General features: G+C 39.9%; 2 protein-coding genes across 5 annotated transcripts; both read left to right on the forward strand.

Moving 5' to 3' along the window:
* The first annotated feature begins 590 nt into the window (after positions 1-590).
* On the forward strand, positions 591-4,135 carry LOC144529619 (uncharacterized). 4 transcript variants are annotated; one of them, XR_013503033.1, is made up of 5 exons: positions 591-897; positions 1,152-1,259; positions 1,410-1,550; positions 3,655-3,755; positions 3,963-4,135. XR_013503033.1 is itself a non-coding variant. In XM_078268812.1 (5 exons), the coding sequence occupies exons 1-4, from the start codon at positions 692-694 to the stop codon at positions 3,705-3,707; spliced, it is 480 nt and encodes a 159-aa protein (XP_078124938.1). In that variant the 5' UTR covers positions 591-691; the 3' UTR covers positions 3,708-3,755; positions 3,963-4,135. The 4 variants fall into 4 exon arrangements, 1 of the variants encoding a protein (XP_078124938.1); XR_013503031.1 differs by having other exon boundaries at positions 591-869; positions 3,655-3,785; XR_013503032.1 differs by having other exon boundaries at positions 591-869; positions 3,660-3,755.
* A 1,893-nt stretch (positions 4,136-6,028) lies between these two features.
* On the forward strand, positions 6,029-17,290 carry LOC144536436 (putative ATP-dependent RNA helicase DDX5). Its single transcript, XM_078279582.1, has 13 exons — positions 6,029-6,228; positions 7,862-8,051; positions 8,161-8,257; positions 8,373-8,506; positions 8,863-8,928; positions 10,162-10,303; positions 10,502-10,662; positions 10,992-11,164; positions 12,295-12,405; positions 14,031-14,092; positions 14,189-14,248; positions 15,713-15,934; positions 16,479-17,290. The coding sequence occupies exons 1-13, from the start codon at positions 6,188-6,190 to the stop codon at positions 16,931-16,933; spliced, it is 1,914 nt and encodes a 637-aa protein (XP_078135708.1). The 5' UTR covers positions 6,029-6,187; the 3' UTR covers positions 16,934-17,290.
* Positions 17,291-17,345: the final 55 nt, after the last annotated feature.

Raw genomic sequence — 17,345 nt, forward strand, 5'->3', positions numbered from 1 at the left:
TACATTTTCTGTTCTAAATGCCTGGTATTGTGGGTTTCTCTATCAGGTGCACAGTGAGTTATGTCTTATGTGTTGCAGATTTTCCATCAAGTTCTACATCTGCATGTCTTATAATTGTGTCCCTCAGGCCATGTGTCTTAATTTTAGTCATGGTGTTTTTGTGGTATTGCACAAGAAACCATGCCAACACATCCACCACATGTGACTTTTGAAGAGAAACCTTCAAACATATTTCTACATTATTTTCTGTGTGAGAAAGATCTAATTTAATGTAAACTGTAGAACTACATATTTTTTTAAATCTACATTGAACATGGAAAAAGTCACTAGTCACAGGGTTTTATCCTTTGTTGCAGCCTCCCTACAATCACAGAGGACCCACTCATTGTTAACTGTCTCTTGTTTAGTTTCATTTGCATGATTGCTCAGTAAACAACAAATAGTCGCTGACCATTATCTCTGGTTATGGACAACAAATTAAATGGCAAAGGTAACTGATGACCAGGTGAATTTAGAGGGAACAAGATGCCCAAACGGTTAACTACTTATGACTTCCAGTTTTTCTGCTCTTCCCCTTTTACATGGCATCATTGGTGTGGCTCTCCAGCCTCTTTCAGAAAACAAACATATTATCAAGATTAAAAACAAACTTTGTAATACTACGAGCAATCGTTAAGTTATTAGCCATAACATGTCAGGGGACCTGTACGCTGAGCCTGGCTTCATTAACAAGGTTTCCCTTGATCCGGACGACAAGGAGAGTATAGTGAACATCTATGTCAGTGCAGAAAGCCTGAGAGTGTATGACAACCCCTGGGTGGAGGGCATGTCACCAAATACACCAAGACCTGCAGAACCTCAGCACCCAGGTACGGACACGACCAGCATTAGCAACAAGTAGGTGTGCAAACACAAAAGGGTTGACATAGATTTGGATTTTATTTCCTTTATTTTTTTAGTTTGAATTTCAATTCATGTTTAATTTTCTTTGTGTTACAGCAGTGCGATTTTGTTGAAGCTGAACTGATGTTTACATTTCATTTTCTTGTATTTTATGAATTGAAGTCTACTGTAATACAGAGCTAAACATAGTAATAGATGGCAGTATCCTCAAAATTCTGAGCCTGATGTTGATTATTTATTTGTGTCAGTCATCCGTGAAAACTTAGGACAGAGGAATCATGTCAGAGCTGATTCAGGGTTTCTGGGTTTGGTGTGTCTTCTCCTGCTGGCCGGGATCATTTGCCTCGGGGTCCAAAGTGAGTTTAATTCTGTTTGGTGTTAGTAACCGGAACGTTAAAGGAATTACCACTTTACATTATGTTGATTATATGATGATTGTAATAATATCATAACATAGGCTATACAAATATTCAGTTGCTGTTTTGTTGTTCCCCTTGCCACAACAGTGAATAAAGACAAAAACAATTGGAGAACTGAGAGAAACCAGTTATTGGAAGAAAAAGCCAATCTCAAGAAAACAAGTGACCAGTTAACAGCCAATAACACTGAACTCATCAAAGAAAGAGACTGTCTAAGGATGTTTTGTGGTAAGTAAAAATATTACCACTTATCTTATCACTTATCATCTTTGTTCATTGGTGAGGTATTTGTTAGATGTGTGTTTATTGTATGTGCAAATGTATGTGCAAATGCACCAACCAATAGGCTACATTTTATTAACTGTACAGTTAATAACATGTAGCCTATGCTGTGTTTTCACAACAATCTATTTCATACAAGATTCTCCATGATTCAGTCATATTTGGTGTTGTTGTTTTAAAAACATGTTATGTTTTGTCACATAAGACAGCACACTCTGATGAGCTAAGATAATGTGGCAACTTTGATTTTCAATGGCACATTGTGATATGTGGTGGCCCTCAGATTGAAAGCACAACAACATTTCAGATAACACAAACAAAAGAGAATACACACATTTGAGAAAACTAAACATTGCAGACCACACAATGGCACAGCACAACTATTTGTATCATTCTTAATCCTGGAAGAATGGATGTCTATGATGTCACTAGTCAAGGTCGGATTAGGAAGTATAGAACCTTTACAGGTGGTCACACTGATAATGTGTAGTTCCACCATTAATGTATTATAATGGACTGCACTTCCCTCTGTGGTTTAGAAATAAAGGGAAAATGAGACAATGAACCCAGGAAAACAAGTCCAAGCTTTGTTTACATGGGTATCTCAGAGCAGAAATGAAACCCATGTTGTTTCCCAGCTGTTTCTGTCCAAATTGAAGTGCAGACTTGGTCTTTCGACTACTACCTGATATGTATAGCAGTGCTGGTGAAGTAGTTGGCAATAATGTTGGAACGCTGCTTACCAAGGTAAAGTTGATGAAATGAGGAGAAATGCTTGACAACACATGTTAATAGTTATTCAGCTATAGTTTATATGCTTAGTTACAAGTGACTACCATGATGTGTCACTAATGACAACAACACTGTGGGCGCATCCACATGACGCTAGTCTCGCATTGCCAGACCTATCTCCACAGCGCTGCGAGAAAAACATGCTCTGGTTTATTGGCATTTCTTTAAACCAATCACAATCGTCTAAGGCGGTGCTAAGCGCCGGACGGAGCCACGGTGCTGCTGCAAATAGTCTCGGGAAGGAACTTGTTTTGGTGGAACGTGTATGTTCAAAGGTTGTTTTAGTTGTGCAACAGAAAACTCAGATTGGACAAATAGTCCAGTTAGCTGTCTTGATTTACCCTGCAGAGATCTGAGAGCAGTTAACCGTAGTCCTCATAAATCGACCGGAGTTTAAAATTACAACACAAAGAAAGCGTAAGGTAAAGGACATCCGGCCGAAAAGAGTGACATCCAGTGGAATTTCTGGTGGTACAAACCCGGAAGTGGAACGTTGTGGATATAGTCTAACATGACGCAAGCCCTCTGTGTTCGCGAACCACCCCCAGCCCTCCTCCACGCAGTTGCTAGTAGCACATCATTTAGGTCGAGTAAATGAAATAGCAATAATTCCTACTCCTAATGCGTTACAAAACGTTCAAAATTAGTAAACTGTTCAAAAGCAGTAAGCAACCTCAGTCCTTTTTCTTTTCTTTATTCAGCGCACTGCAAGTAGCCAAAGCAACAGCAGTGGTGATCCGTGTTTGTCTTTGCAGTCGGTCACTTTCTTTTTTGGATTTTAGACCTTCTGCTGAACGTGTAGGTCTTTTTTCAGCAGTACAAACACTGACTGAAACATTTCATGGGCGCTTCTTCAGTTTTTCAGCCATCCCTTCACCTGTTGTAGCAGTCCTCTTCGTCTCCAAAGCTGAACATTGCTGTTGTCCTTTCTCAGCAGTGACGTAAAACGCATCACTTGAGCTGCTGCGAATGAAAGTCGCCGGACTCCACCATGTTGTAAACATAGCCATACTGAGAAATACAGAGAGAGTTTTGTGGAGCCGATAGGCTTAATTAGCTATCAACTCATTTGGCAAATGGCTTGAATGTAACGGATGTTCATTAATATAAAATAGTCACTATAGCTTTAAAGGTAAAAATTTAGCAAGTCAGTTTGGCTCTAAGCATTTACGCTCTTATTTCTGTATTTACTCTAATTAATAGAGTAATTACTGCTTTGTATTTGGGCTGATCCAAATGTCTCTCCCTTGAAACAAAGGACAGCAGCATAAGAAGTCAGAAGAACCTAGATTGTCCGATTGTCCCTGTTAAAGAAAGGAACTGGGAATGGGTGGATGGGACTCTGCTGAACACAGAGAAGTATGTGTTGAAATTGTTGGACATTTTATAGTGAGTATTTATAGAATATATAACGATTTATTTTTCTGGGTTGTATCACATCAACAATTCTTAAACTGAAATTTTTTAAAGAAAAGAGCATATGTATTTTATATATAAAATAATAATAATAATATTGTTGTCACTTTAATTGTGTAAAATTAAATCAGTTTTTTCTGTCTTTGCAAGTACCAGCAAACATCTTTTATCAACCAAATGAAGACTGTGTTGAAAAGCAACAGGATGAAGATCCAAAGGAATTTGTTCAAACATTACTATATATAACCAGTTTCCACATTCTGTTCTACTAAATTTTGTTACATTAGTGCATTTCTCAAATAAATGTTTACAGAATATTGTTACACTGGAGAGTTGGTTACTGATTGTCTGACTGGACTTTGTTGTAATGATTTTGCTTTGTTCCTTCATTTCAGCAATTAAGTTTTTGAGTATTCACAAAGCAACCCATATCTTCTACAAAATATGTTTATTACTACCATTGCTTTGTCAAACATCATTGCTGCCTGGGTTAGGTTCACCTACAACATTTTTTTTCTCTGGCGCCGTTATACTTTACAGAAATCATGTAGCACAGAGCTTTGATACCACAGACTATCACTGGGGTTTGGCTCTTGCATCCCACATGTTGATAGGTTTAGACTATTTTGGAGATACTGTATGTTCAGCATATATATTACATTCAAAACATCACATGATGGATACTTTTTTGAATTATAAATGATACATACCAGTATTTTAGGCTCAACCCTGTTTTTCCTCTCAAGTGCCATTGACTCAATTGTCACAACATTATCTTGATCTATAATGATATGATGGTATTCAGAGTCAAACAAGTAAAAGGTTCATCCCACTCAGCAACCCAACCCAGATTTCAATGCTACAGCCACATGTGTGTTCAGACTGTGTTAAAAGTGACATTGTTTGGTGGCAAAATGTGACAGAGACAGGTGAAAAGGTTAAAAAATATTTAATGGTAACTATTCTATTTCAATGTTGTATGTAGCTGTTGTAGCCCTGGGTTTTTAAACTGTGTTTTGAAAATTTGTGAAAAGGCTCTGGCAGAATATGTAACCACAGTAAATAAATCAGCTTTCAGCCGTTGCTTCTTCCCCTGTGATTTTTGAAAGAAAATACCTAATATTTGGAATATGCATACTGATACATATTCCAAATATTAGTTGTTTTTTTTTAATTAATCCTACAAAATTTAAAGACTCATGGCCACTGAGCTATGGTCAGTTTTCAGTCTCATCCATATTGATTAGCCCAGCAATGGTTCCTTGGCCCTGGCCTAATTTTACACTTATCTCACTGAAATCTGTTCATTTGTTTTTGAGACATTCTTCTGGTAACTGTTAGAGAAACAAGTGAACAATGGGACAAAAAGCATAAGATTGTGGCTGACCCCTCCCACCCCGGGCACAAACTCTTTGAGCCACTCCCCTCTGGCAGGAGGCTGAGGTCCATCAGGACCACAACCACACGCCACATAAACAGTTTTTTCCCCTCCGCCACTAGTCTTATCAACAAGGCCCAGAAACCACCCTGACTCTCTCCAGACTACACCTCTGGCTCTACATGCCACTGTACCTACTCTGCTGTAGCGTTCCTTTTTTCCTTTTTCCTTTTTAACTTATTTTATTATTTATTTATTTATTTATTTGTATCTTTATTAATACATACTGTATGTATATGTTTATACTTATATTGTTTATATTCTTTTTATTCTTCTTATATTTAGAGAATGTGTGACGTGCACCAACAACACCATGACAAATTCCTTGTAAAACGTAATTGGCAATAAAGCCCTTTCTGATTCTGATTCTGATAACTCTAAAAGAGATGACTAGAATAGTGATGAGTTAAGATTTAGCATGTTTTTGTGATGGCAAATTGTATATAATAATAATAATAATAATAATAATAATAATAATAATAATAATAATAATAACGTAAGAATGACTTCATTCAGGACTTATCTATCACATATTTTTTTCAGGATTTATTACAATTCTTTTGTTTTTTTATTGCCCTGTTAATATTATGTGGCATCTATTACACTGTCAACTTTAAATATCAAATACGTGTTTTTAATTTAAACATAGATAAGGGGGCTTAACTGGTTTTCAACACAGCTTCCTCCACGACTGTGTGCGGAAACAAAATAGTACCACTGGTGTATTGGTGCCACTGCACTGTACGACGCGTATTGATACAATGTTATCCGCCCCGTCTGACGTCACATCCGTCTCTCCAGACAGACTTTTGTCTGCCGGCATTTTCTTTTTGTTTTTCCTGTGCCAAATATAGCTCTTGGAGTAATCTTCTGTTTTTTTTGACCGGGTAAAGGGATTTAAACTAAGTCCGCTTCTACCACAGTAGTCTACAACATAATGCCTGGATTTTCAGACAGGGATCGTGGCAGAGATAGAGGGTAAGTTAACTGTCAGCTCTGGGATTCTTAACGTCAACAGTCAGCCAAGATGAACTGCTTAGCATACGGTTGCTAGCGGCACTGTTGTCATGGCTGTATTCTCAAAACAAGACACCTGTCTTGTAGTTTATGTCGCCACTAGTTGTTTTTTTGTAGCTATATTCGTGTCTAAAACTAAAGCGTCCCTGCACTGACGTAACGTTATCTGTAACGTTTCCTGCCTGTCAGAGGTAACGTTAACGTTAAAATGGCAGCGAACGACATCTCTGTGTCGGCCATAGGCTGAGCAGTTTGCACGGCTAGTTGCTATCATGTGACGCAGTGGCGTCTCTTCTTTCGGATGCACATCCGAGACGTAGATCTTTGTCGCAGAGGACAAATTTATTGTTTTCCATTAAGTGTCACCTAGAATGTTTTCACCGCAGGTAAAGCTGAGCCTCAAAGTGGTCCCATGTTTAAATCAATGTCAATCTGACAGTTTAATGTTACCGGTGAGTATTTTACTAGTACGGCAATATTCATGTGCTATAAATGTTAAATTTGCCACTGTAAGCTGTTATGGGTTTGTCAACATTAACACTTTGTAGCAATCTATTAAGCAACTATTGTTATGGAAAAAACGCCAGAGATACTCAGTGTTTGTAAAGCAAATAGTATTAAATTCCAACGTTTGCCTTCTAGGGGTATACACTATTTCTCTGTTTGGACGATTGGGTCTGAGAATGTTAATTAAACTGTCTTATGACGTTTTTTACTAATTTAAACCAGCTGCCCTTTTGGGTAATTTATTTACGTGGTGCCAGAAAACAGGGAAGAGGGTAATTTATTTACGTGGTGCCAGAAAACAGGGAAGAGAGGAATAAGCGTGTATGTGGTTCCCAAGACTGTGTTAAAGGGAGACTCCGGTGGTGTAGTATTGCATGTCCATAAAGTGGGGGGACTGACAAGAGACAGAGTTATAAATCTATCTATAAATTGCAGGAACGTCTGTCTGTGTGTTATGCTCGAACCGTTAGTCCGATGGATTTCAAACTTGACAGGTGTCTTGCTACGCACGAGTAAGTGCTGTGCCAAGTTTGACGTTGTTTGGATTACCGTCTCTCTCTCTCTCTCTCTCTCTCTCTCTCTCTCTCTCTCTCTCTCTCTCTCTCTGTGCGCACACACACAAACAGTCTGGATCTGGTGGTTGATGAAAGCAGATATATGCTTATTAGTTCTGTTAACGGGCCAGGTGGGTAGCGCACTGCCATAAATCCATGAGGCTAATGTCTGATTACTCCACATTGTTGTGATATTTTGTGATTACATTCTGAATCTGCAACGTTCTCTGTCAGGTAAATCAGTTAGTAGTAGGGTATACAGGGGAGTTGCATATGAAGTGGTTTGGGGTCCTTCTGTAAGTAATTTTGCGGTACAATTTGGTTTTGATGGATTCTACAAAAAGCAATCGGCCAGTTCCAAACAGGCACATTTTCAACGGGCACTGCACTAGTTTAAATAAAAAGTCAAAATCAATGTGCATCAATGTACTAGTTAATTGACTTTTATGTGAGCAATTTGTGGAGTGCCGCTTTAATAAGCGCCATGTCTGGCCCTGCTTTATGTTATGATGTGTCCCACTCTTTTACACAAGGTATGGTGGAGGACCTCGTTTTGGTGGTGGTGGTGGTGGTGGAGGAGGAGGCAATAGGGGCGGACCTCCTCCAGGAAAGTTTGGCAACCCTGGTGAGAGGCTGCGAAAGAAGCACTGGAACCTCGACGAGCTTCCAAAGTTTCAAAAGAATTTCTACCAGGAACATACAGATGCCACTCGCAGACCACCTGTAAGACCAGTTTCTAGCTGTTTCTCTTTTCTAAGTTTTAGTTCATGTGGGCTTGTGAGTATGTGTATTGACGGTGGTCATTTTTTAAATGTTCTCCCATCAATTCCAGCAAGAGGTTGAACAGTACCGAAGAAGCAAAGAAGTTACAGTCAAAGGCCGGGATTGCCCCAAACCAATTATAAAATTCCATGAAGCTGCATTTCCAAGTGAGTAGAAAATAATGCTCCACCACACAATCTTGAATAGTTCTTTACCTATTAATGTGCTATTGTCAGAAGGTTTGACATTCAACACTTTAACTTGCATATCTTACTTCTTCAGGCTACGTCATGGAAGTTATTGTCAAACAGAACTGGACTGATCCAACTCCGATTCAGTCTCAAGGGTGGCCAGTTGCCCTGAGTGGCAAAGACATGGTTGGCATCGCTCAAACTGGGTCTGGGAAAACCCTTGCAGTAAGTAAAATATTTTTCAATTATGATTTTTTTTGGACCCTGTCTACCCAGCACCCATATAAAATAAATTTGTTGTTAAGATGTAAAACTTTTGCCAAATACTTAGACTTAGACTGTGGAATAGGTTTATTACGGTGTTGCCAAGAGTGATTGGCCCAAGATTAAACAGAATGATGTGAATACAGGAATAGCCATTTAAGATAAGATGTTGCAACTTGAAACAATGTTAACACTTGTCAGCTGAGGGTAGAAATATATCCTGCTATGTTGCTGGTGCGCATTGGAACACTGATACATGTGCACTATGAGTTAGGATTTATATTTAGAGCTCAGACCTTTTATTTTTCTTTCTTTAGTACCTTCTTCCTGCAATTGTGCACATCCAACATCAGCCATTCTTGGAGCATGGAGATGGACCTATTGTAAGTACACTTGAAAAAATATTGATCTAGTGTGTGTGATCTGGCCTGTTGTCTCTATTAGCACAGAATAATAGCGACAGAGTCCAATTTTTACCAGCTGTGTACTCCCTAGAATTTAAAAGATGAGACCCTTTCCACACAGACGCCGTCCAGGTGGAGTGGGGCATGGGCTGTGCTGCTTCGTCTGAAGTCTATGATGATCTCCTTGGTTTTTATTGTGTTCAGCAGTAGGTTATTCGATGAGCACCAGGTTGACAGTTGCTGGACCTCATCTCTGTACTCTGTGTCATCTCCACCTGAAATGAGACCGACCACCGTGGTGTCATCTGCAAATTTTATAATGAGGTTGGAGGGGTGAGAGGGGGAGCAGTCAGATGTGTAAAGTGTGTACAGGAGTGGGCTCAACACACAGCCTTGGGGGGATCCAGTGCTGAGTGTGCTCCAGGCATTGGTGGTGTGATTCCATCGCAAGATGGTCTCTAGTTTTTGTTTTGTTTTTACAATTCTTGAAGAACAGGACATTTCTTTTAAGCTATCACAATATTGTAACTAAAGGCCCAGATGATGCCCAGTCTTCATACCATATTGATCAATGTATTGCTCTGTATATCACTAAAAAGCCACTTTTTGCTGAAATTCAATATGGGGTGCCAAACTAATAATAAAGAGATAATAAAGAATATGTTTTTCTCTTTGGTGAAAAAGTTGTCCAAGCAGTACCTTGATATTATGGTACCAGCAGAGTTATCCCATTTTAGGAGGGGAAATAAATTGCTTATGATTACAGCTTGGCATGCTATACTGAGCCAGTTCAAATGGTGCAGTTGTGGTCCTGGTCTGCAGGGATCATTACTTCTGCCAAGGAGGTTATTTTTTCAGTTTGGTTTGTTTATTTGTCTGTCAGCAGGATTACGGAAAAACTACTGGCCCGATTTTAATTAATTAATAATTAATTAATTAATACACAAATTAAAAAAATAGACGGAGCCTGGGATCGAAATGCCAATCTTGTGGTTGAGGGGGCGCTCACTCTACCTCAAAGCCACAAGCCACCCATATATGTTTCTAACATTTTTATTATTATTGTCCTACATAAACGGATAAACACAAGAGTAGTTGTAACAGCCCAATATATATGAGTCGTTCATATTTGATCAATTTATTTGATGTGAAGGATGCAATACACAAATAATTAGATTGGAAAAGAAAAGAAGTGTATCCATCTTTCTTTAGTGCTTGGTGCTGGCGCCAACCCGTGAGCTGGCTCAGCAGGTGCAACAAGTAGCTGCTGAATACGGCCGGGCCTCCCGTCTCAAGAGCACCTGCATCTACGGTGGTGCGCCCAAAGGACCCCAAATCAGGGACCTTGAGAGGGGTATGCTTACTTTGTTAATCTCACTATGTAAATGTTACTCAGTTCATTCGACTCTTTTCCATTAGGTATTTATTTTATGATTTAAGGTTTGATTGGTTTTAAGTTTAAATATATAATATCTTTTAGAGGACGCTTTGGGGGAAAACAATGTAATTTCCCCTTGCAGGATCAATAAAAGTATGTCTTAATCTTTTTTAGGTGTTGAGATTTGCATCGCTACCCCAGGCCGTCTCATTGACTTCCTGGAGTGTGGTAAGACTAATTTGCGTCGTTGCACCTATCTGGTGCTGGATGAAGCAGACCGCATGCTGGACATGGGATTTGAACCTCAGATCCGCAAGATAGTGGAACAAATTCGGGTAAGTTATGTTTTTTTTCTTCCATTTTGCAGACAGTAGGCATTAGCTGATTTGTTTATGAGAAATATTTTGCCCAACACTCAAATGAAATAAAGACTTAGCTGGCAAGATGCTACAGGGAGAAGAATAAAATACATAAAACTTACTTACAACTTGATCAAACAACCTGCGACTAATACAAATACTTCAGAACTCACCCAGATTACGGTAACTGTTACTGATACTAGATGTTATGCTGGTGCATCCTTAAATAAACAGTTTAATGTGAGGGTTAAATGTACTGTGAAACTGCAAAATAGTGTTAAAGTCCTCCTTTTTGTCTTTACCAGCCAGACCGACAGACCCTGATGTGGAGCGCCACCTGGCCTAAGGAAGTTCGCCAGCTGGCTGAAGACTTCCTGAAGGACTACATCCAGATCAACATTGGCGCGCTGCAGCTCAGTGCCAACCACAACATCCTGCAGATAGTTGATGTTTGCAATGACATGGAGAAGGAGGACAAGTGAGTGGATGAATCATACATCTTTATTAGCTTCAGTTAGTCAACTATTGTGATTGGGGGGGGGGGGCTTTGTATCAGTCCTTGGTCATACATGTTCTACATTCTCTCAAAACCTTGTTTAAATAGGCAATGTAGAGTCTTTTACCAACTCCTACATTAGGCCAATGAGGTGGGACCAGGGCAGAACTTGCTTTGACGTGTGTTCTGGGTGCCAATAATCAATGTCCACAATCTATAACTACCCTGGTCATGAAGGAGTCCACACTTCATACTGATGTCCATATTCACCTTTATTCCTTATAGAAGTATGATGGAACACCGTGAAAACATGTTCGCCTGGTAGACTAGCAGTAGAATAAAACAAAACAGGAGCTTAACAGTTCGCTATTCACGGTTGCCATTTCTCTCCTCTGTTCGCACTTCTCACCAAAAGATCCGGTCCTGTATCTTGTAGCTTACCAAAATAAAAGTTGTTCGTACTGAATATACCAAAAGACAAAATACAACTCAGTTTACCTCATAAAGAACCCGAAATTCAGTGAACAAAGTTTTATAATAATGTATACAACTGAAACCACCTAGCAATCATACATCGCTTATATTAATTTCTGGTGTTGTCATGGCAACAAATATACACAGACACATTTCCAGCGTCAGCTACACAGTCTGTCTGCATTTCGGTGCTGTGACCCATTTATTTCCAGACAGCCTGCTCACCGTAGCACAAGCAATACAGTCCATTTCATTTCTGGTTTAGTTCCATTCATTTTCTTTTGCACACAAATCAAACCGAATGACACGCCAACCTGACACGACACGGTGAAAAGATGTATGCTTTTCCCCCTAGCCACACACCTGTGTATCCCTGGCTGTATTACTTATATGCCTTCCCAAAGGCAATGCTCCACCCAGTGCTCAAACATAAAACTGCAGATTAATTAGCATCATCAACATGGTATATAAACAAAACAAAACAAAGTTGTTAATGGCTCCAACAGGCAACTAGTTAAAAAGCAAATTGTTTCTTTTAATCTTAAATAAGTCTGACTGTACTTGTACTGCATCAGTAGAAACATAATGTATGCTGTAGTGACCGACTACATTTAACTTCCTTTTTGTCTCTTTGTCAGACTGATCCGTTTGCTAGAGGAGATAATGAGTGAAAAGGAGAACAAAACCATTATTTTTGTGGAGACCAAAAGGCGTTGTGATGAACTCACCAGGAGGATGAGAAGAGATGGGTAAGGATCTCCTCTTCCCTCCCCTCCAAAGAATGTCTTTTCCTTATTTTAATTCTTCTGTTCATCTAGAAAGTTAACATTTAGGCTATGCCAAATGATAACTTTTCTTTCTTATTGCTCCTACCTGTTGTTGCAATTAGTGTATCGTTCAAAAATGTTCAATACCGGTACGAATACCATGACACATTATGGCCAAATCTTTTTATTTATTTTCCAACTCCTACTACGTGAACCGTCTCTGTGCGTAACGTTGTTTTTTCTAGGGCTGTCAGCATTAACGTGTTAATCGCGATGCGATTAAGGGCCAGGCATAACGCGTTAATTTTTTTTTAATCGCATGCCGGCATTTATTCATTTATTTTACACTTCATTCGGCTTTGCGTCGTGCCTAACAAGCTACTATTTTGACCCTTTGCTGCACCGTTACTTATCATCAAGCTGCGATACTTCCTCCTGCTGCAGGCTGCAGGCATGATGGAGAAGGACAGCAGCTACACAATTCTGAATGGCGCTTTTTATTTTCCAAAACTCCCGGACAGCTCGTAGACAAGTCGAAAGCCATATGCACATTGTGTAAAGCTGAATTAAAATATCACCGAAGCACGTCAAGCTTGAGCTACCACCTACGAGCTAATTAACGTGACTCAGGTCGATGCTACCCACTAGCATGCTACCCACTCAGGCAAAGCACTATTTTGGAGAGTGCTACTTGCCGACCTGTGGATGAAACCAAATCCCAAAAAATTACTACAGCTCTTGTGAAATGGGTGGCAACTAACTGCAGACCTGTCAGCATCATAGAGGACTCGGGTCTTAAAGACTACGGTTGGCATGTTCTGACCCGTCTTATACACTGCCGTCGAGGGGGACAGTAGTTTCACACAGCCTGTATGACACGGAGAAAGCAGCTAAACTGGAACTACTGCAAGGTGCTGCAAACGCTGTCTCATTAACCGGTGATCACTGGACGTCAGTGAGTAATCAACATTATTTAGGAGTTACTAAACACTATATTGACTCTGGTAAGGATAGGTTTTTTTAGTTAGGTACTTGGAGGAATTGTGCAATAATGACAGATTCACACATTTTTCTTTTGTTTACAGTAAATAAATACTAAACAAATCTTAAAGTCAAGTTCTTAAAGTAAAGTTTCTTTGCATTCATTTGATTCCCAATCAAGATACACTGGTAAGAGTTGCTTTTCATTGTTAATATGTACTTAAAAAAAACATTTTGAAATGCAAAATAATAGAATTTTAATCATGTATATGTAATATGCAATTAATTGCGATTAACTATAGAAATACAGCGATTAATTGCGATTTATAAAAAAAAAAAAATAAAAAAAAAAACGTTTGACAGCCCTAGTTTTTTTCAACATGTCTCTACGACGTGTAACGTTAGACAGCCAATCACCAGCATTATTAGATCTTGGTAGAAGCATGCTGCATGCTTATTGGCTCACTTACGCTGATGAGATTTCCTCCTTAGGTATTGAAATTTGGTATTGAATGACAAGGCATTTTTCGATACTAAGGAGGCAATTCGGTCGGTGCCTAAAAAGTATCAACTCGGTACCCAGCCCTAGTTGCAATAGTGTTAAATGTTCAATCTGTCTGTCACAGGTGGCCAGCAATGGGAATTCATGGAGACAAGAGCCAGCAGGAGAGGGACTGGGTCCTTAATGGTGAGATCTAATAAATGACATTGCATGCTGTATATTTCACAATCTTTCTCACAGGCTGCTCTGTAATTGAATTAAATACTGTCCTTCTTCCTTCAGAGTTCAGATATGGCAAAGCTCCAATCCTCATCGCTACAGATGTGGCCTCCCGTGGCTTGGGTCAGTATGCCAATGAGTAGCACCACTTTCTTATCAGTGTTACACTTACTTTAAAGAAAGTGGTTTTGCTTTCTTTAACTTTTCTATGCATTTTCTGAGTTTTTCTCACCTTAAGGTGGAGTCTTTGTGGCAGGCGCTAGGCATGACAGTCCCAGGCCTCGAGAGGGAGAAGGATGACATATTGGAAATGCTCAACTGGCTTGCCACCCAGTGGGCCTAGAGAGGTGAAAGCTCTTGTGTGCCAGTGATCTTCAAAAGGCTGTGTGGCTAAGCCTTTGTCTCTGATATGTACACGCACACCTGTTCTCTGTACATGGATTTCACCTGACAAATGCCATCCAGCTGTTTCCAACTCAAACGTAAAAAAAAAAAAAAAAAAAAATAATAACATATGCTTGATGTTGTGACTTTTGCCTTGCATGCTGTTGTGTTAGAGAGCGCTGTATTGCAAGTCACTTGTTTGAGATTTGGAAAAATTGTTACCTTTCGGAGCTTGTATCACATAGCATGGGTGCTTGTGAGCGTCTTTTAAGCTTTCAATCGTTTTCTTTTCCCGTCAAAGTGCTGGATTTCTTGAAATGGAGAGAGCAGTTTGAAATCTTTTATTTGTCTCTGAAAATTGATGAGACCTGGCACATGTGTTTAGGGGGTAGTGGTAACATCTAGTGAGAGGAGAAAGTGAGTGAGACAGCTCAAACCAAAGTTCCTCCCTCGCCTGTGTTTTATAGTCATGTCGAGACCTGCCAACGAGAGACATTTTCTCAAGTGAACACTGGCTTCTTGGAAGATCTTGCCTTGATGAGACTGATGAAGGGGGTGGGGGAATTGTTCCGTGCTCGGTGAGGGGTCCCACAGGGTTCAACGCTTGGGCCTTTTTCATTTTTTTTTTTTAAGGGGCCCCTGTTCAAATTAGTACTTGGTCTATTTTGTCTTGGCAAGACATGCAGTGCGGCCTTTAATATCAAGCTTCTTTTGCGAGTGTACTGGGAAAAATGGACCTGCAAAAATGTACCCCTGAATGGTCCTATATTGGCACATGAAGAGGCCCCAGTGCATATCGTGGCCCAACTGCGTAGAAGCTCCTGGATGTCACTTGACAATTTGTGGGGGATTTCGCTGCATTGGGAAAGGACTAGTGAATGCATACTCCTTTATGGTAAGACTTAAATCTATTTTTTTTCTCCCTTGGTTAACAAAAGGGAGAGTGAATGTCCTTTGGATCTTTTTGATTATGGTAAGCAATTGGAGTGTGCATCGTTTCTCTCTTCCCACAGTAGTATTCCCATGGAGTAGATGTATACACAATCATATGTTGTTTTAACACATTTTCTCCACAGCCTAGTGACCATTTTCTTCCCCCAGCCTCCACAGCTGCTAACCTTTCCCTTTGATCTGGCTGTTGTGGTGTGCAAAATCCTGTATGGCCTCCCTGTTTTGTTTTGCCACACTGCAACACTTTCACAGATGTGGAGGATGTGAAATTTGTCATCAATTATGACTACCCTAACTCCTCTGAGGATTATATCCACCGAATTGGACGCACAGCCCGAAGTCAAAAAACGGGCACAGCCTACACCTTCTTCACCCCCAACAACATGAAACAAGCCAGTGACCTGATCTCTGTGCTCCGCGAGGCCAACCAGGCCATTAACCCCAAGCTGATCCAGATGGCAGAGGACAGAGGAGGTAAAATACTTAATACTTTTATATGTACATTCATGGTTTTCAAGGAAGATGCAGTATATATTTTAGTAGATATGACAATTTATTCTTTGGCTCAACTTTAACAAAGTTAACTTTTCTTGACAAAGAAAAGTCAAGCCCTCTGCTGATTTTATTTGTCTATTAATGTCACTAATTCATATTGCATGCCTCTTTATGAGAAACTTGTATGGTTTGGATGAAATTATATAATAATGTAATTGTCTCAAAAGCCCTTTTTTAGACATGAACCTTGTTACGTAAATGTTCTTAGAAGCACTGTGATGAATCTATCACTTAAATATCTCTTATGCACATAGATAACTGAAGAAACTTAACTAACACAATCACAATAATAATCAAACCTGCATTCCAACCCAATTCTGACATATTCCGTGTCTGAAAAGGGCTTCATTTATCTTATCAGTGTCTCTTTGTATCACTGCCATGTTGTTGTAGGTTCAGTGTATTCATAGTCTGAACCCACTCTACTTTCCTTTTGTCCCTCTCCTGTCTTCGTTTCATGCAGGTCGTGGAAGGGGGGGAAGAGGTGGCTACAAGGATGACCGTCGGGATAGGTATTCTGGGGGTGGGAGAAGCAGCTTTGGCGGTAGTAGCTACAGGGACAGGGACAGTGATAGAGGGTTTAGCAATGGGCCAAAGAGTGCCTTTGGTGGTAGTAAGGCCCAGAATGGTGGCAGCTATGGAGGTAACGGTGGTAACTCCAGTGTTAGCTATGGCAACAGCAATTATAGCAACAGCAATGGACAGGGTAATTTTGGTACTCCAGGAAACCAGGTGGGTGCCTTTGGTAACCAAAGCTTCCAGGGCCCCCCTCAGTTTGGGGGCATGCAGAGAGTCGCTCAGAATGGCATGAACCACCCACCATTCCCATTCAACTCTCAGCCACCACCACAGGCCCAACAGCCACCACCCCCACCACCAATGGTGCCCTACCCCATGCCACCACCCTTCCCACAATAGATATGATACATGCACAATATGTGGAACCAATGTGATTTTGGTTTAGTTTTGCAATCTTACAGTCTGATTATTATTGTTGTTGTTATAATTATCCTTTGTACTGTTTAACTTTGTTTTGCTTACAGCAGGGTTGAAATTATTCAGTAAACCCAGAGCATTAAATGGAGTCATAGACACGTCTCCTATAGTGCAATTATGATTGCTGCACTTTTCCTTGACTGTTTTTTGTTACATTCCTCAGTAATTTATTTTTACTAGGTAATGCAGTGTTTTCAGTTTGTGGTATGTTTAAAGTGATGTTATGAAGATCATATGAAAAGGGTGTGTGTGACCCCTTTTAAATAAAAAATAAGAAAATGGGACCTGTGTGTTATGTTGACTGTGTGTGAAGTTGGAAAGGTTGGGTTGGAAG

This window comes from Sander vitreus, chromosome 2 (genome assembly GCF_031162955.1).
Source record: "Sander vitreus isolate 19-12246 chromosome 2, sanVit1, whole genome shotgun sequence".
Taxonomy (NCBI): Eukaryota; Metazoa; Chordata; class Actinopteri; order Perciformes; family Percidae; genus Sander; species Sander vitreus.